This window comes from Anopheles funestus, chromosome 2RL, assembly GCF_943734845.2.
Source record: "Anopheles funestus chromosome 2RL, idAnoFuneDA-416_04, whole genome shotgun sequence".
Taxonomy (NCBI): Eukaryota; Metazoa; Arthropoda; class Insecta; order Diptera; family Culicidae; genus Anopheles; species Anopheles funestus.
In genome coordinates this window covers 8,231,126-8,254,935 of record NC_064598.1, presented here as the reverse complement: position 1 = coordinate 8,254,935, position 23,810 = coordinate 8,231,126, and the positions used below count along the sequence as shown (strand labels likewise).

The 23,810-nt window shown below is 42.9% G+C and overlaps 1 protein-coding gene across 14 annotated transcripts in view; it reads right to left on the bottom strand.

Annotated features, from left to right (window-relative positions):
* LOC125761428 (glutamate-gated chloride channel) overlaps positions 1 to 23,810 on the bottom strand; it is a 91,396-nt gene that overhangs the window by 6,302 nt on the left and 61,284 nt on the right. For 3 of the 14 annotated variants that reach the window (XM_049422542.1, XM_049422541.1, XM_049422543.1), the window contains 8 exons: positions 22,512 to 22,582; positions 9,106 to 9,175; positions 5,343 to 5,579; positions 4,930 to 5,064; positions 4,454 to 4,771; positions 2,840 to 2,961; positions 2,205 to 2,329; positions 1,327 to 1,359 (listed from right to left, as the gene is read on the bottom strand). In XM_049422542.1, the coding sequence (XP_049278499.1) occupies positions 1,327 to 1,359; positions 2,205 to 2,329; positions 2,840 to 2,961; positions 4,454 to 4,771; positions 4,930 to 5,064; positions 5,343 to 5,579; positions 9,106 to 9,175; positions 22,512 to 22,582 (1,111 nt within the window). The remainder of the gene's footprint in view (positions 1 to 1,326; positions 1,360 to 2,204; positions 2,330 to 2,839; positions 2,962 to 4,453; positions 4,772 to 4,929; positions 5,065 to 5,342; positions 5,580 to 9,105; positions 9,176 to 22,511; positions 22,583 to 23,810) is intronic. The other 11 variants (XM_049422544.1, XM_049422545.1, XM_049422548.1 and 8 more) reach the window with 7 other exon arrangements.

Below are 23,810 nucleotides of genomic sequence, written 5' to 3'. Positions count from 1 at the left end.
GTATCTGTGTATGCAGTGTGTGTTACATGAGCGTGTATGAATGAGCATCCGGTTCGCCACGGTTCGGTTCGGGGCATGTTAGGCCTGCCGCCGGTTGGATGGTGAGCCTTGGGCGAATCTACGCCTCCATAGGCTGAAGACGACCGGGAAAACCTACTTCTTTTGCATTGTTACCGCGAAGGACGAAACCGTCATGGACGACATGAAATGGGATGAATATTTACAAACAAAATTGCTGCTACAGTTTTTGTTCCGGTGGAATGGGGGGTTTTTTTTGGGGGCGAAATGTGTTATTACTTTCCATCTAGCATAGCATAGATCGTCCAATTTCGTATGAGAATGTAGACAGTGGATGGAAAAATTGTATTGAGGCAAGGATACGCATCGAATCGGAAAGCGGTCGAGCATGAAACCGAAGCTAATGTGTTTCTACTTGGGTTACAAAACTAAACCAAACCAAGCTGCCAAAAACAAAAACTCAAACACAATATGCAAAAGGTTCCGTTTTTGCTAGTGCTAGGATAGGAAATTAAAATGTAACAGATCTTTGGTTAATGTTTTTGTTTTTTTTATTTGCAAGATGCATGATGTTGAGAATGATGTTTACTTTCTATTAGCATTTACTTGAACAATGATCGTCTCTTTGACAGTTCTGTTTAAAGAAACAGGCATCGACATATACTTTTCAGCTAGATAACACGCCTTTAGTTATGCAATACTCTTTACAAAATATGTTTTTTATTACTAAGTGTATTACTCCACTCATCTACTTTCCAATGCGCCTAAAGGTATGCAATTTATATTTTTTTGTTTCGTTCAACGACAGACTTTGGAGGTCGCTGAACGGTTCAGCGTATCGCTACAGTCTCTCAGACCATTTATAGCAAACTTTCCACAAAATCTTGATTGCATACTTTCAAGTGCTACCAGATTGCCAGAAAACGTCCCAAATGGACGCTATTTCGGGCGATTCAAATACGCTCGTGCTGTTTCTTTTACCAAAACTGTCAGCGAAGGATATGCTCAGCGAAAAGCAGAATCCGAGTATGAATGACGCAAAAGACGCTAGTTTGTAATAGAAGGATGATAAGAAAGACCGAAAACCAAACGGGTTTGTTTTTTTGCAAGGCGCATGAAATACGAAAACAACAAACAGTAGAACGGGTTAGTATGTATATGTAAGTTGGTAGCAAAGAGGTAGCACAAAAATGAAAATGAAATGAATTTAAAAACAGAGCACAAGTACGAGAGCTTGCTTGATGGTAGTAATTAAAGGCGATAGTAAGTAGGCGAAATTAGTAAAGTGGTAGTAGTAAAAGTAATTACCCTCGTCCCAGACACGGCACCTTTTTGAAGGGGCTTTACGTAGTCGGGTGTTCGGGGATGAAGTTATTCGATTCAATTGGTTTGAGTATGAAGATTTGTTTGTTTGTTTTCAATTGGCCGTGATTTCCGTAACATGGAAGAATAAACAGATGACATTACATATTTTTCGCACGTACAATCCACGTTACAATGCGGACTACTTAATTCCTGCCATCGGTAGGAGGCTATACGCGATACGCTTATGTATCACCGATTGGTGAGGCACCAGCGATCTTTTGTTTTGCACGCTAGTTGCTCAAGATCACAGGGACACAGGGACGGGGACTCAAAGTGTGACCAAACAGAGGGAGAAGAAAGAGAGACCTCGTGTCAAGCGCTGGCTGTTTTTTGTTTTGTAGATTCATTGTGAATTTATTCTTGTGAACAGTGGTGGTGTTCGGTGAATGTAAGTAACTGTTTGTGCCAGTGTGTCTGTTGGGAAACGAAAAAGGTTGCACAAAACCAATCGACTAAAACAACGGACAGAAGAGAAAGTAGACAAAAACAGAACACAACCACAGTGTGTACACGTGTAACGGAACGGAATGATGGAAAACGGAAAAAAATACGTTAAAAACTTTGCTCGGCAAAACGATCCTTCCAGTTACGTTTTTGGGTTCTGTCGCTATCTGGATGATGCCAGTGACGTGCGTGCGCCATTTTTAGAAGGGTTTTCAAAAGGGGTTTTTTTGACAAAGAAACAGAGAGAGAGACACACACAGAGGGATAGAGAAAGAGAGAGAGAGAGAGCGCGCAAAAGAGCGATAGGGCACACGTACGGTTTGGTTTGGTGGAGCAAGGCACGCAGTACGAGGACATAGTAGCACGACTAAGCTTACCTGGTTGGGAACTTTGACAGCCAGCTACGGCAGCAGTTTGGCCGCTTCGGGGCCTGCATATGCACTTCGCACTGGCGAAGCTTTTCCAGTGCCAACGGATCACCAGGGTGGCGCACCAGCGGTTTCTGGAAAATGTAATGCAGGCAATTACTCGAACTGACAGACAGACGTAACTCTGGTTAGAACATGTTAGCAGTTTGTGTTGCTTGAGATGAAGTTGTTCCTTAATTTCCAAAACCGAAATGGCTTCGAGAAATTGGGTTTTTTTTACTGGCGGTTTGGCGAAACAAGTTTGGAAGTAGGTAGGAAAATGGAAATTGAAAGAGCTTTACTGTACCACGTTGGCATGGTAACATTGATGACTTTACACACATACGCTCGAACATGTGGTTGTTCTAGCGTAAACGACGATTACTACTAGCGACTACTATGTTTGGTACTACTGTATGACAGTATTTATACGCTCATCCCTAACGGAAACGGTGATAAGATCATTGTTGAACGAAACGATTTTCTGGCCGATGCTTTGTCGGTCTTGGTTTTTTGTGTTTTGCTTTTTGTCCAAAAGGGTTAGGGTTGAGGTTAGGTCCCGGCGCTTTGCATACCCCCCTAGCGAAACCCTGCCCGATACAAACCATCGCAAAGGTGGCGTTACTGTCGGTGTCCAGCAGATCTGAAGCCGCGTCCAGGCTGGCCTGTTCCATTTCGCGGCGCTTTTTCTTCATATTCTCTCGGTGCATGTCTGCTGCCCTATCCGCTTGGTGAGCATGAATGGATTGATATAGAAGCGCAAAAGAATTTATGTGTTCCAAAAATGGGAGGAAAAAATGAAGGATGTGGCGTTTCGATGGTGACGATACATGACGATGTGTATGAAATGTGTACGACATTCGTATGCGTAGATGATTAGAGGATTTCCAGTTATTAAGGAATGTCAAAATAGACAGCAAATACATCAAGGGTTGTATGCGAGTGCGCGAGGTTGTTTGATTATTGTTGTTGATATTGTGTAGAATGTAATTTAAGTAATGCACAAGGGCAGCCAAAAGGTAATAAATGCGCGATAGGTAATGGAAAACGTTAGTTTGAGCAAACAGTAATGCGTGAGACAGTGATTCGACCGGCACAAGTGTTCGATTTGTGTTCGAAAGTGATTGTTATTGTTGATTGACAGCGTAGACACAAAACGTGAATCAAGTACGCGCGTGTGCGTGTGCGCCCGTAGTATCGATCATAGTGTTATACGGTATGACAGATGAGTTGACAGCGATGGGCGAAAGTGTCATTTTGTGATTGATTTACGGTATCGCGTGAAAGGAATACGATTGAATTACGAATGGTGGCGGGATGAAAATGAGCGCAAACGACAACGTAAGATGGTGACGGACGGAATGGTGGATATAAAGTTTGTCGAACGAAAGAAACGATATATAAAACGAATAGGTGATCGCGCAAAAAATGACATAAATGTGTTTGTGTGTGTGTATCGATGCAGCGGACGAGTAACGCAACCGGTAACGTAACGTAACGTGAGTGACGTGAGCAGCAGGAGGAGAGGAGAAAAGAAACGAAAAAAGAGATGCGGGTGACATCATTATAATCGGTTCGTACTACGGTTGTATTATTTAAGGTTATTGCATTAGAAAACAACGGAAAACTAGCCCAGAAATATATAGAACGTAAGAACGACGAGCACATGTGATAACGCGGACGTGGGAAACTAAAATGGTTTTGTATAGGTTGGTCTGTTTCTAGTGTTGCTGGCCGATAATAAAGACAAAAGACGGACGTACACAGATAAATGAAGCGAAGATAAAACGGCTACTGTACAGCATTGAGGCACGCGAGCGAATGTTATTGTGCACTCGTGCACCTTGGAATGCTTAGGGAAATGGCCGTCCAGCAAAACAGTAACGTGCCGGCAGTAGGGCTGACTTGGCAGCGACTTTGACACTTGACAGCTGTCTATTGGGACTGCTGCTGCTGCTTTCCGGTTACTACTATGCTTGCACTACGACTGCTGCTGCTGTCTGCTGTCACGTGCTGCTGTTAGTAGCGGGAAAACGGTCGCTGTCAAGTAGCCCAAGGGACCGGGACGTGTACCGTTCGTGGACGTAAGGAAAAGGCGGATAGAAGAGTAAGTGGGCTTGTAAAGTAAAGTAAAGTAAATAAAAAAGAACAAAACGGAAATCATAAACGCATCACGGCGACACAGATAAACACATACACGAACAATAAAATTAGCAAACCTGAACGGGACGCGTAGTTGACCAGGGCAAACTCGAGCAGTGCCCCGAACACAAACGTCAAACAGACGCCGGTCCACACGTCGATGGCTTTCGTGTAGGAGACGGGCGGTAGCGATGCGTTGATGCCCGACGTTTGCGTCGCCATCGTAAGCAGGGTGGTAACGCCGAGCGACACCCGAGCCGGTACCGCACCCTGATCGAGCCAGAACGAGACCCAGGACACGATGACCAACATGCAGCAGGGGATGTAGATCTGGATCAGATAGTACGAGAACTCGCGCTTGAACAGCAGATCCACCTTCAGGCAACTGTATTCACCTGCGGAGATGTGAGGAGGCGAGTAGCAAGCGGGACAGGAAGCGGGACAAGAAGACGTAACGTTAGTGACGCTGTGTAAACTGTCACGCTGGATGTTGTTGCTGTGTTCGCAAGACCGTTCTCATGCGAGTGCCGCGTCCATAACGCAAAGCACTTACCGGTGTTGGTCTTGCTGTTGCAGTAATCGGTCAAGAACTTCTCCAGCGTGAACCGGGGCAGATGCAGATTCTTCACCACCTGCACAGGATCGCCCTCCTTCCACAGAAACACTAGATCGGCCGTCGTCCAACCATCTGCGGAGAAGCACGGCACACCCGATTAGTCCGTCGTTTACATCCGTCGGGCAACGTCGGAACATTTCATGGGGCAGCGAGGTTTCTGCCATGTTTTTTTATTTGGGCAGCTCGTGTATTGTGTTGTTTGTGGGAATTGGGTTGTTGGAAAAGGAAAAAAAGGGGAACGTACATCGGGAAGGACGAAGGACGCTGTCTGTTGTGTGTGTTGTGTGTGTCTGTACGAGTAGCGTTTGAGTATGTAGGTACGTCTTTGGGTGGGAAAAAACGGTACTTACAACTTGCCATACGCAGCGAGCACACCTGACGATCCAGTGGGTACAGCTTGAGATTCATCGGGCAGGCCAACGTGAGTGAAATACGTATGCTATATAGTACCGATCCGTACGGGAAGATACGGATATAGACGTTCGGCATAATGATGTTGTGGAAGTGACCTTCCTTCTCGTTCGAGAAGAACAAGTCAGGCATCCACACACGGTTTGCTTCGGTCAGTGTAAGGTACTTTAAGCGGCCTGCGTGAAGAGCGAGGAAGAAGAAGTGAAGACGGTGAAAGAAGATTGTGTTTGTGTGTGTGTGAGAGAGAGAGAGACAGAGAGAAAGAGAGATTGCACGAGCGGTGGTGTAGAGCTTTGGCTTCTTTTTTTTCGGCGTAGATGGCAATTTAAATTTGTATAAACGAAACTTGTTAGTATACTTCAGCTGGATTCTCCTGTCATGGCTGACGATTTTGCATCTTTTCTGACAGATGTGACATTTCTTCCTACCTACTACTACTGTCCCAAAGCAGACAGACGACGCTTACGCTTCACTTCGAGTCGAAATGGAGCATTAAAAAAAGAGAACACAATTTTTTTGTCCTATCTTCACCATTGCTGGTGCCTTTTCAAACTGGTGATCAACTTTTCACATTTATCTTCTGATTAATTATCTGTCACGCTTGGCACTAGAACCTAAGCCGACCGGAGTCGACTGTGCGCTCTTTCAAAAAACCTCTAACGAGAATTGAGAAAATCTGATTAAGAACCAAAGTGCACCCGAAACAATAAATCTTCCATTATTTCATTTTATTTCCTCCCGAAATGGGTCATCGGGGAGTAGTTTAAAGAGGAATTAAATGTGATAGGAGGATGATGAAAAAAAACAAAGCAGCCGACTCCGGATTGTGATTCTACGAACTCTGGCCACTCTGTTTGCTTAGGACAGTTTGTGTTCGCGTTCGCATTTTGCTATCCAATAGCAACCATTTTCTCGTGGGCGAACCGGGCACGCTTGGTTCTAGTTGAGCTGTTCCTGGGGAAATTCACACAGGAACTGGCTACGAAATACGAACGAGCCGTTAAGATTGTAGAGTATCAATTTTGATCCATTTTTTATCACGTACTCCGTTAAAAGAGCAGGTGAGGAGACTGCGGGATGGAAGAGGAGGGCCCTTCCTTTCTCCTTCCCGAGTCATGGAGATGAGGGTAACCTCATAACAGACACCATCGGCCATCGTGGGATGGGTCTAGTTTTGACTGCTGCATGAACACATAGAACACGCAGTTTCGTCTATCTTGGAAGGTTTTTGGCGAGAGGACCTGTTTGAATTTTATGCTTAGACGTCGCGTCTCTGCTTGGAGACCGTTTTGGTTGTGCCGAAGGGCTCGGCAAGGGCGACAGGGGGGAGAGTAGAGAGGGGTATTGTGAGAGTTTCGACGATGGGTTGGTGGGTAGGTAAATTATGATTGATATGTAAACTTTACAGCCCTTGTTAGACATACACTGACCGAAGACCGAACGAAGGCGTAGACTGCTATAGACCGTAGTCGATGATAGATCCGTGTTTCATCGCCCTCGTCGACCAGCCCTTTAACCGTTCATCCGTACCGCTTGTTTTCTTTTTTTTTGTTGGTGTGTGCTTGTATGTGCGCGTCCGGCGGAGAGGTGTGCGTGCTTGTGTGCTTGTGCGTGAGTTGCCTCGAGCCTCGAGCAGCCGCTTCCCCGGTGAAGCCGAAAGGGAAGTTGGACAATCTTGGTGCTGTTCCCGTTAGAACTGCGGGACAACTGCGACGATGGTGACGGTGTTTCAGGCGGGTATGTGAGGAACTGGTAATGGTTTTTCGCATCTCACCACGGATAACCACATGACCAGCAGCGACGATGGTGTACGGTTGTACGACGGACGCTTCTTGCTTTGCTTGCTCCTCTAGATACACGTAGATACACATATTTATTTCTTTGCGTCGATCCTAACGAGCCGACCGAGACCAAATTGATTTCTTTCCATTTGGTTTTTTTTTAACGAAAATTTTTCTCTGCTCGTCGAAACTCGTCCATCGCTTCCGGTGCCGGAAACGGATAGAGAACATGTGTTTACTGTTTTGCGACGATCCCCGCCGTACTCCACCGGGGACTCATTTTATCAACATTATTGCGTTTCTGGGACTTCCCTCCGGGGGAACGGACGTTTTCTACCGTCTACCGGATGGTATGATGAAGTAGAGTAAGTAGGAAGCGTACAGAAAACATGAGTTCCGGGTTTATTTGCTGCTAGCAGGGCGGAAAGGATGAGGAATCATATTATGGATGAGGAGTCAACACATACATACATATGTGCACGGGGTTTGTACGGGGCATATGTGTCAATGTTTAAAGATTCGAACCGGAAATGCCCAACGAGCTGGTGAAGTTTGGCCCTGGGAAGTGTCACCCAGGGTTTCTTTCTTCGCGTGAGATTGATGGGACCGGTCGTCTTGGATAGGAATATCAATATTTTGCAAGAGTTCGCGATTTTTCTCAAACGCTGATTGCCTCCGTTCACATGAACTGGTATGGGGGAGAGGTTTTTTTCTACTCTCTTTTTGGTGTTTGGAGAAGAATTCTAGAGGGAAAAGAGACGGACACAGCGCGTTGGTAAAAGTTGTCCCAACCTTGTTCTTCCCCGAGGGAACGAAAAGCCCTTGATTGGCACGTTCTGGGGGACGTTCTTGTTTGTGTGTGTGTCGTCGTCGTAGCCTTTTGGGATCGGTCGATGAAGCGTAATCGAATTTCGTCAGCAATCTAGGCGCTAGGCAAAGTTACCCCGAGGGGGCTATTGGGGGTACGTTTCAGTTGGGGAAGAATTTCAAGTTTGTTCCGGTAATCGATGGTGTTCGGAAGCTTTCATTCGCTTGCGGGTTGGTGGAAGTGGAACCGGAACTGCGAAACAAGCACGTGTGCGCGACGTTTGATCGGGAAACGAACGGGACGCCGTACCGTTCGGATTCGGCTAACGCGACCGGGGTTTGGATGATGAGAGATGGCGCTGTTGTAATGCGGTATGCCTACATGCAGGCGCTCGCTCCGGTAGCGATGGATATAGAAATGATTTTTGTAGGAAGGGGTGGAAAAACATTATTATGGCTTCCCCAGATCCCACACTCTCCTGCACATCAAACGAGTGGCAAGCCAAGTGTAACATATCGAATTTACGATCGAGCAAGGCGATGAAAATGATTTTCGGTACAAAACACCGCCTCCTCCGTTCCAGAGGGGGAGGGTCCTTTAGTGCCTGAAATTGGCAACTGGGGTTTCGTTTCGTCGTTTTGCTGAGGCAGGTTGCTCCACTCAGGTCCGTGGTGGTGGTGATGGTGATGGTGTCGATGGTGGGCGCAAAGCCTACTCTAATTTCCCGCTAAAGGAGATGATTGAAACGCTTATGACGTTTAGCGAAAATTTAATCTGTACGACGTCGACGAGCTCGCCCGCCTGCGGATGGGTTTGCTTTTGCTGTAGTAGCAAACACGGTGGGTGAACACGCAAGGACTGACAAGATGACACACTACAGCAGAAAGATGCTAGTGAGAAGGTACATCCAACTACAGCAAGGTCTACTCTGATTCCCCGAAAAATAAGTTTATATATAAGACAAACATTAAGAAAAAAGGAAGACTTTTAATAAAATCTGTTACAGATTTTAGAGGCAAAATTAATTTGCCTTTTTGGGGGGGCAAACGTTTTTCAAAGCCATCTTTCCCGGGGTTACTACCCAAAAAGGTACTATTTCCACACCATACTTACCTCCGATGTCATCGAACTTTAATCGTTCGTCCAGCCACTGTTCTCGGAACGTAAGCTGTACACTGTACTCCTACGGGGTCGTCATGTTGTTTGTTTTTTTTTTGGTTTGGTGTGCGTTATATTTCGTGTTTACATGATGTATGCATGATGTAAGTGTGTTTTGTTTGTAATGTTTTGTTTCGCACGTTATTGGTTGGAGATCAACGGTTTCGATGCGCAGACAGTTGAACGACACGCGTGTGTGCGTTTGCGTATGATGGCAGCCATGTTGGAAGACGGAAGAAAAAGAAAGGCATTAGTAATATGGCGCAACTTTTGTATGCATACGATGTGCACTTAAATTAAAGACGGCGATGATTGTATATTGTTTTTTTTTATTTTGGAGTTTGTTAATTTTGGAATGATTGTTATAGGTATTTAAAACAAACGAGAGCTGACTAATTTGGTCAAGGGGTATCATTTTGGCGGGGGCGGGGAAACTAGAGCAAAAGAGTGAAAAACAGAGAGCGAGAAAGGGGTTTGGGGAGTGGAATTGATTGTCACTACGAGGGTAGGTTCGATGCAGCTAGGTACAGGGGGTTTGGTTGTTTGGTAAGGAAGGGAATTTATTTTATAAAATCATGTTTTTCCGGTCTATTTTGCTAGCTCGAGTTTGGCGGTTTCACAATGTTCCAACTAATGTTAGGATGTGAGGAAGTTATTCAAATCGATATCATGTTTCTTGTTTCCACTTGTTGCTCATGGTATTGGCTAATAAAAATATAAACCGGAAACGACTGGACAGAGGATACGCTGGGAAATGGATGGAGAAACGTAAAAAAAACAGGACCAAAGGAGACGGAGGATGTTTTTTCTCTAATTGAGCAATATTTCATGTGTGTATGGATGTGTGGATGGAATCGAACTTTCCCTAGAACTTTCCCTCGCTGGATCTGTGGTATTGTCTAAAATCAGGTTAAGCCTTAGCAATAGTCCGGGAGCTCCTAAACACCAAAAAAATACTGAACTATGTAGGAGAGGAATTTGGTTTGAAAAAAAAGAAGAGACATTCTTTGTGAGTTATTTCACAAGGTACAAGAATGGGAAGAATGTCGATATTTCGATCCCACATATCCTTATCGGACGATGGAGTAGAAGGATGAGATATCAAATGAAAAACAATTAGATGGAAAAAGGGAATTGGTTAGGGCTAGGGAAGGTAGTTTCCATCCAGTTGGTCACATCAGTTGGGACCATCATGGATGAGTGCCATGATGTGCCCCCCGTCTAAATAATTAATACATTGAAATGAGTTTTAAAAGTCTTTTGTTTGGAACGCATGAGAGAAAAAGTGGGAAAGACAGAGAAATACAACTTTTGAAACTATTCCTTCGTATGTAAAAGAGAAATAGACAGAGGAAGGAGAAAGATAAAAGAGACAAATTACTCGAGATAAGAAAATGAGACAAAAAATCTAAAGAAGAAAACGTGTGTTAGAGGGACAGTGGAGTGTAATTACTAATAAAGGATCCCCAAAGTAGATAAAAATGGGATTATAAAATGAGAAAACTCGAGACTTTATAAAGCAAAGAGAATGTAAACGAGAGAAAAAAAAAACGATGCACACTAGGAAATGGAAAAAAATTGCGGTATAAAAGAAAGAAAGAAAGAAGGAAGGTAAAAAACGGGGATCAGAATGTGAAGAATGTTAATCGTAACGGTGGAACTCACAACTAAAGGGGGGAAAATGTACCGGTGGTGGGGAGATGGGAGGTCAGGAAATTTCGGAAAATCGGTGTCGATAAGAACACTAGAGGGTGGCAGAAAGCCGCTCGAAAGTATGTAAATTAAAGCCCGAATAAAAACCGTACAAAATACCATTTTTTGGGGGGTGGGTAGGGAAAATAGCACTGGGAAAATCCATGAACCGAAAGCTTGATATCGTTTGTTTATTTTATTTCTTGTGTTTGGTTGCGGAAGGCAGCATGTAGCAGGTAGAGGGGAGTAGTACTGTTTGGGGGAAAACAACACAAAAAGCACACACGCTGGTGTAGGTGCTACGGGTGGCATTAAAGAAATGGGCGCAAGGGAGGATAATTTTCCCTCTAGGTAGTCGTTTTTTCTAACATAGTTTTTTTTATCTTTTAACAATACATTCCACCAAATATAGGTAAGGATTGCATGATGGGACCACAAAAAAGAAAATGCGACAGACAAATGGACAATGTTTCTCTAGTTCTTTTCCCCGTCCCACCCTTTTAAATGCCACCCTGCGGCGCCACCCCCCCTCATATGTGTGCCCTCTTTTCCAAGTGTTGAATTTCCATTAAACAGACAAACGTAAAGAAAAAAAATCCGTTCATGCAGGTGAAGGTAAAAAAAAATAGAGAGTAAGAATTGGTGGAAATGGGGGGATTTTATTTCCGGTGCCTGGGTACGGTGGCAGATGCGGAAAATGCCATCGCCGTGTTGGGTGCATTCTGTTCGCTCTCTGTGTGGTGTGGTTTGTGTCTTGGTGTGTATAACTTTCTTTTCTTTTTTTGGTTTTTACTTGGGAAGGTTGAGAAGATTTAAAATTTTAAACTTATTTCTTGTGTATGGGTGGGTGTTTTTTTTTTTATTTTTGGTTCTTCTTATCTAAAAACATTCCAATTGGCCGGTGTTTTCGTGACGGAAGGGATGGAAGAGTGTGCCCATGCTAAAGGAAACCATTACTGATATGGGACCAGGTAGGTGGAGCATGAAGAGGGAGCGTGGTTGGGGGGGTGGGGGTGGAGAAAATAAAAGACAACATGCAATCTTTGTCATGCAATCATGCATCAGGCACCAGGCGAACATGCACTAGGTGTCGTGCAGAAGCGCAACATGCATACATGCAGGCAGCATGCACCTGAATGATTTGGCCGCTGTTGATGTGCGGATGAAATTGTAGCCGAGAAGTAGCATAACAACCCAGAAGGGGTAGGGTGAGGGGGTTGAAAAAAAAACAGGCACATGCCATGCCATGAAGATGCGATTTATCGAACCATGCAAACAAAAGGCAAATTTCGGTGTAGTGGTAACGTACATTTTATAACGTGCTTTTATTGTTTTGCAGTAGCAGCGTTTGAAAGCACCACGTAAGTAATAGGAAAGGTACAAAACCGGGGTGTGAGAGAAAGAAAAGGGCCGCAAAAAAAAAGACCAACGCAAATCTAATGCTTAATGCTATCATGCGAGAGAAACATTTCATGCGACAAAACGGCTGAGACACGGCGATTGTTTTCGAACATGCACAACCACGATGCACCATGCAAACCAGGGAAACTACTGCGAGTGTGTGTGTGCAAGGGGGGATGCAAGGATGGGGGAGGCGAGAGAAAGGGAATCGGTGATACACATGCAGCACAACATGCAACAATCATCATGCATTATCATCATCATCATCATCGGCATGCTTTCATCGTTATCTACTTTCCCGTGCCCATGCTTTTACGTGCGAGAACATACATGCGCGCGCGAGCTACATGCATCACGTCATGCATACTTGCACATCGAAGGCAGCTATGAAACATGCACTAAGAGATAGAGATAGAGTGAGACAGATAGAAAGAGTGTGTCTCTATGTGTGTGTTTTTTTTGACGAGAATGATGCGCATGCAGCTAAAAACATACGTGCATCCGTAACTATGTATGAAGAAACCTAGAGAAGGAGTCGCAGAACGTCCGCGAGCATGCATTCGCGGAACATACATTTGTATTTGTTTTTCTTGATTTCTTTTCGTTTTTGTTTTTCGTTTTCGCTTGGCTAAGGCTATTATTGCGCGAGGTTTGAAGTGCTGGATCCCCGTAGATCCTGTACGTGCGGAGACGTCCCAAAACCCAACTGTTTTTCCCGCCCCATTTTTTCGGTAGGGTCGGATAGGGTGCAAGTCCGCTATGGGAAGAAAGACGCCTAGAAAAAAATAAACACATCAAAATATACACACTCGTCAACAGAAATGAACAAAACAAAACCGACCAAAACACGAACGTTTGAAGTATGTTTCGCAGCGGAACCAACCAACCACCAGCCACCAGCCATCTTGTGTCAGGCACGATCGTCAGAAAGAAATGCTGGTTCTTTTATATTTTTTCGAAATACACGTGACGTTGTCGTGTGTGGTGATGGTGGTGGTGGTGGTGGTTGTAGTAGTGGTGGATACATTGTCAAGTTTCTGTAACTTTTTAGATCCGGTTGCCCGGGGAAACGTAACCTCATTTTGTTTCAAGGTTAGCATCCAGTTGACAGTTAGATAGCTTAGTATGTAGTAGTAGTAATAAACAGACCGTCGTTACCATAGTGATGGTTAAAGATCTGTAACGTCTGTTTTGTATGTAATGTATTGAAAGGATCGAATTAATTTGTGAACAGTGGGCAGCAGAAAAAAGATAGTTTGAAAAGTGTGTGTTTGTCATTAGTTTGTTTTGTTTTTCTTAGCGTAAAATTGAGTTTCGTTTTTGGAACATCTCCTGTGATGCGCATATCCTTCACAGACTGCATTAGGCTGTGGAGTAAACGCCTGATAAGTAAGATGATGGAAGGTAGAGAAGGAGTTAAGGTGAGGCAATTATGAGAATTCAAACGTGTCACTCCGCCACACTTTAGTCGGTACGGATTCCGAGTTACAAGTGCTTTAGTATACGCGTTCAACTCATCTAAGTAGCTTAAGAGATGCTGTCACTTTGACAGTTACGACGCGAAGCGTTCTCGTACACTACTAGTAGTCTGGCATTGAAGTGTCGTAGCTGACGCTTGGATTCTCTTAATGCCTCTTTCGCTCCAGCCTCCAACCTACAACATTCATTCTTACGACAGGCAGCACCGAGCTGTCTCGTCTCGTGGAGTTTGTTCGTGAAATACCTGATTTTTATGCTGTTTTGGAGTCTAGTGTCGAACGTCAAAGCGTTTGTTCCAGTCGCTGGCAAACCACTATTTGCCAGCATGTTGTCTTTACATACATACAAACAGACACACTTACACACACATACGCACACACTTACAACACACACGCACACACATACATACGCTAGGGCGGGCGCGTGCACACGCTGCCGCTACATGGGGTGCGTTTATCTTTTATCACATTCACCATTCCACAGTATGAGCGAAATGAATATCGAAATGAAACGTGTACACAAAGAATGGAAGAGAAAATAAACCATCTGACCGAACCGAATAGGAAACCATAACAAAAAAAAATTGAAGAAAACAATATTTGATTTGATTATTGCGAAAAGAGTTTTACGCGCGCTGGGTCCGGTTTTGGTTAGGTGTAGATTTTTACTTAGTTTTTTCCTCGGTTTATCGGCGCAAGGAATCAACGCTGTAATGGCAAATCAATTCATTGATGGCTGCAAACCAACGACAGCTGCTTGTGGTGTAAATTTTCTCTCTCTTTTTTTGGGGGGTTTCAGTTTTTATTTTCTTTAACTTCTTATGGACACGTATTTTATGTTGCTTTTATAGATTGGTTGATTTGTTTCATGGGGTTCTCAGGGTGCTGAAGCGGTGTGTGTTTTACCGTTCCGAGCCCCCAGCCCTGTGATAGTGACGGATCATGTGTGTCGATTTTTTATCGATCAGCCAGGTGTAACGTTTAAATTGAGTTTTATTTTGTTTTTTGGGAAGAAAGTTATCGTTTCGTGAAAAAGCTTCACCAAGAGGTGTTTAGCATCGTCATTTATTTATCTAACGATTCCGGAGGAAGGTGCTTTTCCACACAAAGTTTGATCAAACATTAATCAATTATGCAAAATATGATCATGAGCTTTATGCAGCGTGGTAGGTTTTGCATCGAGTTCCACTGGGCTTGGGTGGAACGGGTTCCTTCAAACAGTGGTTCAGGTTGTTAAAATGTTTTGCCGAGGGTGTAGGGAATAATTTACATGTGTGCCAGTATGTGTGGATGAGTTTGTATGTGTGTGTGTGTTTTTGTGGGAGTGTACGAAAGAGAATGACACTTCAGGGTACAGTTACGATGAATTGAGGGGAAGGTTACAACATAACAGATGGTTAAAAGCAGAGAAAGCATACAGAAGATGCACGTTGATGATGATGTGAATAAATGAATATGATGACACAATAAGCGTTAATTATGAACCTCGGATACAGTGGCACTTCTGGTAAAAGATGGCGAATAATTTTACATCTATTTAACTGTTTACGTTAAGACAAAATTACTACTTGTAATGAAGCTTATTCAATTTTACTAAAAAGGTTTGTAGATGAGGAGATTCATTTACAAAAGTCTGTTTTATGTTAACTTGTATCGACTTTATTACAAACAGAAAGTACAATATATTCTTCGATATGTACTGTGAATATGGAATTTTGGAAACCTAAATAGAAGACATTTCGTTTATCCTTCAATTGTCTTTAAATTACTTAAATTTTATAACAAAATAGAAAAGAAAATGACCAAAAATTTCAATCTCGATTCTAAGAAATATAAAATAGACATTTGACATTGTATAAAAATATACTCAAAATTTCTAATATTTCCCCAAAAAGCGTGTAATTTTCTTTAAAGGGAAACCATTTTCTTCCTAAAAATCTGGCACCGAACTGTGGGGATTTGTTGTCTCTATTAATTAAAATCCTTTCTCACCATTTTTTAGCCTCATGTGAATGCAATTTAGTTTGAAAAATAGCATTAGCTTATGTTTAAAACCATTGCCCATACTATAAAGCCCGCATATCATTTCTAGTTCGAAACCAGAAGTACCGTACCGTTTTGGCCCGAGCTGTGAGCAAACTTTGAACGGTGTTGCAGCATTTGCTTGCCTCTTTGTGCCATACAAAGAAATACACACCTTCTTGCAGTTGGTTATAATAAAACAAAGAATCCAAAAGAGCCTGCGTTCTACGCGCCGGGAGGCATGTGCGCCAGCTTTACGCTGATGACGACGATGATGATGAAGATGAAGATACGGACACTGTGATGCAGTGTGGCGTCATAATTTATTCTCACCATTTGTGGCCAAAACCCGACGGTGGCCCGTGGTCAGCGAAAAGCATCCCGAACGCGGCGGGCGGGTGGAAGGTTTCTCCCTGCCGATTTTGCCCCCCCTCCGGACTTTGTGTCTTTGGGGATTTATTTGCATTCATTTTTTATGGCATCGCGAATGCAAGACGCAGCCATCGTGTATGTAGCTTGCGGGCCGGGCACGAGTTATTGCATTATTCAACAACTTGAACAATGCGGTTCGTATTCGTGTTATCGTTGGCAAAGGAGATAGAAGGAGGGCATGTTGAGGGCGGGGATGGTTTCACAAGTTACCATATTTTATTCCACGCTTTCTCTTCTGCTGTCGTTCGCTCTTCCGTGTATCTGTATCCCGCCTGTTACCGATACGGTACGGGGTGGAAAGATTAACTGCGTTTTGCATCGGTACGAAATGTTTGTACTGCTGCAAATGAATGGTAATTTATGCACAGCAATTGCAGGAAAAGAAAGCAAACAAACCACCATCTTAATGTTTACAGAAATCAAGCTTGTTATCGTTGCGCCGCATTTGGGTTTTTTGGGGAGGAAGGTGGGGGTTTTTTTGACCCCCCACCCCCTTCAATAACCGTAACCGTGGCGTGCATTAAAAAGCACTGAGATAGAAGATTGTTCCATGTGGCTACAAACATAAATATAACTCACTGCAGTGCATCGCACTGTAAGCTCTCGGTGTAAGTTAGGAAGGAAGTTCTTCGCTTCCTCCGGTTGTGCTCACCAGAACTTCCTCCTGTGCCAGATTGACAACCGATTCGATGAGCTTTATCTGTACTACCACCAATTCGTTGCAATATTTAACTCGTGCAATTTCGTAAAATTGAACCACCGTCGGGGAAATGGATTGCAATCGTAAAGTAACGTCAATAAAATAAACGGAACCCGGCTACCCTCCGTCATGCAAACCAAGGGAACGGTAGTTGAGTTTTGCAAAATGCTAACCGGTGGTACCACCAGTGCTACACGTATCAGTTCCACAAAACACCGATGGAAAACGGTGAAACATGGAAGAACGGTGTTCGATCGTCTGCATTTTGAATGTGGTCGAGTGGTCAAAGCACATTACGAGTCGAGTGTGCTAAAAGATGCTGCTGCTGGGCTGTGTCCCAACTGAAATGGTGGTGGAGGAAGAAGAAGAAGAAGAAGAAGAAGGAAAAAAAAGTAAAAACCAAGGGAAGAACCGAGACGAGCGAACATTTCGGGATGGGTTTTAAAGTTAATTGGAAAAGTTTTCCTGAAGCGATCATACGCTCGCAACTCGCCGGGCTGGGGGCACAAACAGTATAGCGCTGGTTAGACGGTGGGAAGCGCACTTTCAAAATTTGTGGCCAATGCACATACACCTCGGCAGCTCGGTAAGATTTCGCTCGGGACAAACCGGTACCCGCTAAGGGGTAGGCTGACTTATGGCGGACCGATAACCGTAAAATGCACTTTACTAGGGGAACTTTTGGGCCAATAAATGCGAAACGGACTCGGCAGCCTCGTGTCGTTCGTGAGGCGGGGGTTTTTTTTATTTCGTTCTATTTCCTTTTTTGTTAGCTACCGGTAAACCGTAGTAGCGCTAAAGTAGAGCTCGAACAAGCTCGAAATCGTCTTCGTCGTGTGTCGAGTGCCAGCCTGGACGGATGCTGGCCGAAGCGCTTGTGTCGGTGCAAATTTAATAGCTTATTAATTTTACGGTCTAGAGTTTAAGCCGGTTCGAACCCGGTCGAGGTCGGCCATTGGTGTGCCTCGTTGAGATAATTCTACCAGCGCTTGCGCCCCGGTACAGGCACCATTTGTGAGCTTAATTTTGTGAGCACGCGCGTGTGTGTGTGTTTGTATTTTTATTTCCATAAAAATCGTTTCAAATACATGGATCGGTGCTTAGGCTGTGGTACATTTTGGGTCGCAAATGTTTGCGAACGCTAGTCGTTTGGTCATTGCGCGCCATATTTTATGATCTTAGCACAGTGACAGAATAATTATTTAGAGGATAAAATCACCATCCTCGGTCCATTGGTACATGGTTTTCGGTTTACCGTTTTGGTGTGGCCCGTAATAAAAACGTGAAGCAATGAGCAATGGAGACGCCTGGTTGTTTATGGCATTGTTTGCAACATTTTCATTTTGGAATCGTTTGGTGAATTTTAACCGCACGCTTTTGATGCACGAAATGAACTTCACTTTAAATCAATTCAACGAATGGTCCATAAGTACCAGAAAATGGTTGTGCTACGAATGGGTCGATGGTTCCTCCATTAGTACCACGATGGAGACGCATGGTGATTTGTAAAATTTGCTACGAAAGCAATCACGCACCCATTCCTTCGGTTGTTCGGTTTGCCCTGCTTCCGGATCCGCAACGCAGCAGCAGGTCCATCACGCAGGTTTCGCTTAATGAGATGTAAATCTTCCATCCGGGTTTGCTAACGCTGAAGGGTTTCATCCGCATACTAACATTGTCAGTGCGTTTTTTTGTTTGTTTGTTTGTTTGTTTGTCGGCACTACATACGAACCAGTATAAGGTCAGCCCCTTTCTTTCTGTCGAAGGTCAACCAGGGTTGGGGCGGAGAAGGGTGAGGAAGATGTCCCGGGCCGTATGTCCCTCAGTGCGGGTACGCTAATGATGTCATTCGTAGGCGGAAGCAGCAAACAGTGCTCGACAATCGTGTCAAGTGGTCGGGACGCCACATGCACGGGGGTTCGGTCTGTTTGGGCTTTTGCAATAGTAATCCCTTCGGCTCACCAATACCGCCAAACCAACAGTCACCAGCCAGGCCTGGCGATGACAACGCGACAGGAATGCGAGCGACACGGTGTGTGATCCTTTTTTGGTCGCTGTTCGCAAAATGTTGTTTTGCAAGCGGATACGGAAATGGTGATGAAGATGATGAGGATGTTTTTGAATTATTTTGCCACGGGGTACTGGGATGCGAATTGTGAATCACTCGGCAAGTCGGCTAGTGGAACGAGTGAAAATGTAAATGTGCTCATCAAATCAGGACCTTGGATTTGATTAGCATTTTTTCGTTGTTGCTGCCGGGTGTTTTCGTTTCTCTTTTTTATTGTTGATGTTGATGCGCTGTTCGCTCTGCTGCACGCTACCTTCAGCTTGACTAAGATAGCAATGGAACAACACCTGCTATATCGTAGTGCTTTTTCAATCCACCATAGATAGGTAGATGATAATTAATTCTAGTGAAAAAAAAACATTTGCATTCAAAATGTCTCTCTTTCCAGCTTGATTGGATTAATGCGCAAGTGGAACTCCACCGTGAGGAAACGGTGAGTAGTGAAGAGAGCGATAAAAAATGGTAGAACGTGTTATCCGACGAGTTCCGCTAAATTGGCAAATTATTATCACTTTTCCGAATGGAAAAGTTGCTTTGCATGAGATACATGATAATTAAACACAAAACGCTTTGGAAACGTTCCCTTATCGAATGTTTTGTTTGTTAGGGCGTGAGCTTAATGAGTTGCACATTCTGATGTGTAACGGGAACGACGAAGTAATTGAAAATTTTTGATTGATTATAACTAGAACAGAGAGACGAAGAAGGTTTCAATGCGAATATCAATTAACGTTAATCAATTAACACAATTAATTCGTTTATTGAGATGACGAGATTGGGAGAATGTTCGAAGGGAGTAAGTAAAGGATTTTTTTATATAAAAGCAAAACTTTCTATTAGAATGAATAGTTTAAATCTTTTGTACCCATAAACATGAAACGAATGCAACAAATGAAGATACACTGATAAGGGTGAGTTTGATAGATGAAAGCATTTTGTATAGTGAATGAATGACTTCAAATGTGTATACATGAAATACATTTCAAGTGTTGTGGTAGAAAAGATAAAAAAGTTCTTAAAGAAATAACAAAGAAAAGCAAGATTGAAATGTAAAAAAGCAGAACATTGAGAAAATAGTAAATTTAATGCAAAATATCATTTACATATAATAAAACAGAACGAAACATTTCATAATTTAACTACGAAGCAAAAATATGTAATCAAACTATGAGAATGTAAAGTATCTTACCAGAACTAGAACTGAACTTATAGAAAAAGAGCAAAACAATGCAATCGGTATGCGACGTTGTTTTATGCATAACAAACACACTTTGCATAGAACTAAGACAAGTTTCCGCATTGTGGGAACAGTTGACCAGACACAAAGACAGTTGTTTTGGTGTGTTTTAATGTATGTGTGTATATATGTTTTTCTTCTTCTTCTTCTGTTCGTGTTCAGTTCACCCAAAACACGTCTGGTGTGTAACTGGATGGGTTCTTCCGACGGAAAAGGGGATGTAAAGAAAAACGGGTTCCTTCGAATCCGGTTGGCGCCTTTTGCATGTTATAACAATGCTGTTGTTTCTCCGTACGGCAGGATGCTGTTACCGGAAGTCGAAGTAAAAATTGTACCCTGCACACATACAAACACATACAAAATACATACACACACACACACACATACGCACACGCACAGAAACACACGTTCGGTAGTAAGAATGGAATGGTACGAAACAAGCGAATAGCAGAAGATCACGATAGAAAGAACAACCGGGGCAACAGAAACACTTGAAAGTAAAGAACAAACGAGAACGTGAACAATGGTAACGTGGCCTAGTAGATCGACTGGTCCACTCACTTTATACTGTGAAAGGGAACGGTCATGTACGCTGGTATCTGTGTACAGCTGTGTTTCCATGTGTGTCTGTGCGAATAATGGTAGTATATTCTGAGTGTATTCCGGAAGAGAGAGAGACAGAGAGAGAAAGAGAGATAAAGAAAATTGGATCGGTACTGTTGTAAGTATTCCTGTTCAAGTGTGAACATGTTTTGAGAAGTAACTTTGATGTTTAGAACAACGTGCGCTAAGCACCGGACCAAGCTTTTAATTTCCGATCACGGTTCTTTGCTTGGTAACAATACCATTGGGACGGCATCATTCGTTTGTGCGGACAAAAACAGTAAAATCACAAGGATGCACGAGTTGGTGAGCGTGTTATATTAGACATCAACACACGTGTTTAATCAGTAGACATCGATGAAGTATGCAAAACGTACATTAATCACGCACACACGAAACACACGAAAAAAAGCGCACACGCACGTTTACACACACACACACACACATACAAACAAACACGATCAGATAGATATACTTTTGGGCCGGACGGCGTCGGATGCTGTCAGCTACTAGCTGTCAAATCAACACTGACAGATGTACTGCGATTGTTTACACTGAACAGTTGAATGATTGCACTTTGGCGTCACCACGCACGAGATATGGTGTATTAGAAGAAAATGTGTAAGATTAATAGTTTAGAGAGATTCGGTTAGGCATGCCACTGGCACACTAGTGTGTCGGCATAACAATACACGTTTGTTAGATTATTAGAAACAAAATTAAAAAAAAAAACACTGGAAAACAAAGAAAAACACATAAAAGTAAAAACTCAACATTAAACAAAGATAAACAAAAATGAAAGTAAAACAAAAACGATGAATGAATCTTTTTTTTTCTTCTTGGTGAAACAGTTTAGTGATATTGAACGATCGAGACTGATTGGGATCGATTTCATATATGTAGGTCCATGTGTGTGTGTGTGTGTGTGTGGTTTTTGTATTTATGCGTATAAATGTCTTGTATAGGTGGTAGAAAATGATGCTAACCGGAGGGAGTCTGATGTCTTATGTAGATAGTTCGTATGAAATAGGAGCAGGTTTTTGGAGGAAGGCAACTAACGATGGAAAACTATTTGCTCAGGAAGATCGTGTAGGTGTGGCAGAGGGAATGTAGATGAAAGGATATGAAAGTATTACAGTTAACACTTTATGCGCTGAATCTAGCCTTGAATTGAATGAAACCTCCGTGCGAAAAACTATAACTGAAATATTTGTTGTTGTTCTGGTTGAATGTGATAGCGTTTATTGATATGTTTTATTGATTTTATGTTTTCGTAACAACGTAACGTACATGAACGGACACGAGATAGACACTGAATCAACGTAAGGAAAGGTAAAGAAACAGGGAAACAAAACAGAGACAGAGACAGAGAAGCCGAAAGACAATTTGGCATTTAAGGGCGGGCACCCGGCCAGATTGAACTGGCCTTTTTTGGCTGTGTAGTTTGTACAAGTGTGTGTAGGCGGTGATGCATTGTTTCCTTAACGTAGACGTATATAACACCGGTGCGCTGAGACACACAACACAACAATGAGTTAAATTTAATGTTTTTTTTTTTGGTTTTGCATTAGCAACTATTCCGCAACAATGACGGCACAAGAGGACGCACAGGAAAACGAGAAACACTGTACAAACTGGTGTGATTTGATTGAACAGATTAATTTACGGACTTGTATTTCTTTTTTTTTGGTTGTTGTCTGGGACTGTTACAAATGCACACTAACTCACCATTTTGTAATCGTCGATTTTTGAGATCGATCTTAGGAACATGTTGACGTACACCTGTGTGGCCTTATCGTCTATGGGTTGATTTTTTTTTGGTTTGAATTTGATTATATTTTTTGTGAGTATTTTTTTTTATTTGTATCGATGGGAATGCCGGGCAAACGCACGTTCAACACAACGGGCGACAAATTGAATGTTGGGTGCGTTTTGTTTCGGGGTTTTGTTTTATGATGTTGCGGGTGTTCAGTTCAACGAAGTTTTGCGACCGGTTTTGTTTGTTTGTTTGTTTTTTTCAGGATAATTGTTGTTGGCCAGTTATGTGTATTTCACAACCCGGATCGGTACAGCAGGGAGGTACGGAGGTGTGGTATTTTTTTTTTGGTTTGGTTTAGATCGATTGTAAAAGCAGTTTGCGAGTACGGGTACGAGTGTAAAAAAAAGAGAGAAAATTAATTAGCACTGCATATCGATTGTATCGGTAGTAGTTGACGACAGTGGTGGTCACTGAATGGTTTAGCTTTTGAGTACACTTACGAACTAAGATCAACGAAGGAAAGAGAGAATAATTATCATTGGAAATACAGAAAAAGAAACCCAAAAACATATGTATATATATAGAACACAAATCATATGTAGTCGATCACAAACGGAAAAACCTTAACTAGAAACGAAAACGGCAACCAAAAAATCGGCAAAAATGAATGCAATGAATGCATCAAATGTACTAGCTTACGGTTAGAGTTTAGAGTGGATTCAAATTGCACCAAAAAACTTATACACCGGTTGCACTAGCGCCGCAGCACCGTACATTCTAACGATGGCAACGGTTTTGCTTATTTTTTCTCACAAAAATTGGATGCAGTGAAACGTTCGCTGCAGATCGTATAACATCCTGATGCAGTTTGCTGTTTTTTTTGTTTTACATTGCTGCTTGCGCATCTAATTACACTACGGTAGGTAATGAGTGAATGGAATCGTATGAATTCGGTTTTTCGCATGAATTGCATGTGATGAGAAGGCTTAACAGAAAACACTACGCCCATAACAATGTTGCTTGATATGCTCTACACACTACCAAAGATAGCAGTTAAACGTAAAATTCCTACTCAAACTGGTACTTGGTTTGGCAAAAAAGGTTATGATTGATGTTTTAGTTTTCAAAGGACGACTTTTGAGCTGAAGTTTCATCGAGAGCACAGAAACCCGTATCCCGTCGTATACAACATACAACGGTTTGTTTAAGAATCGCACCCCGTAACGCCGAATGTGCGTCTTTACCTAGGTGCCATTAAGTAACTATGT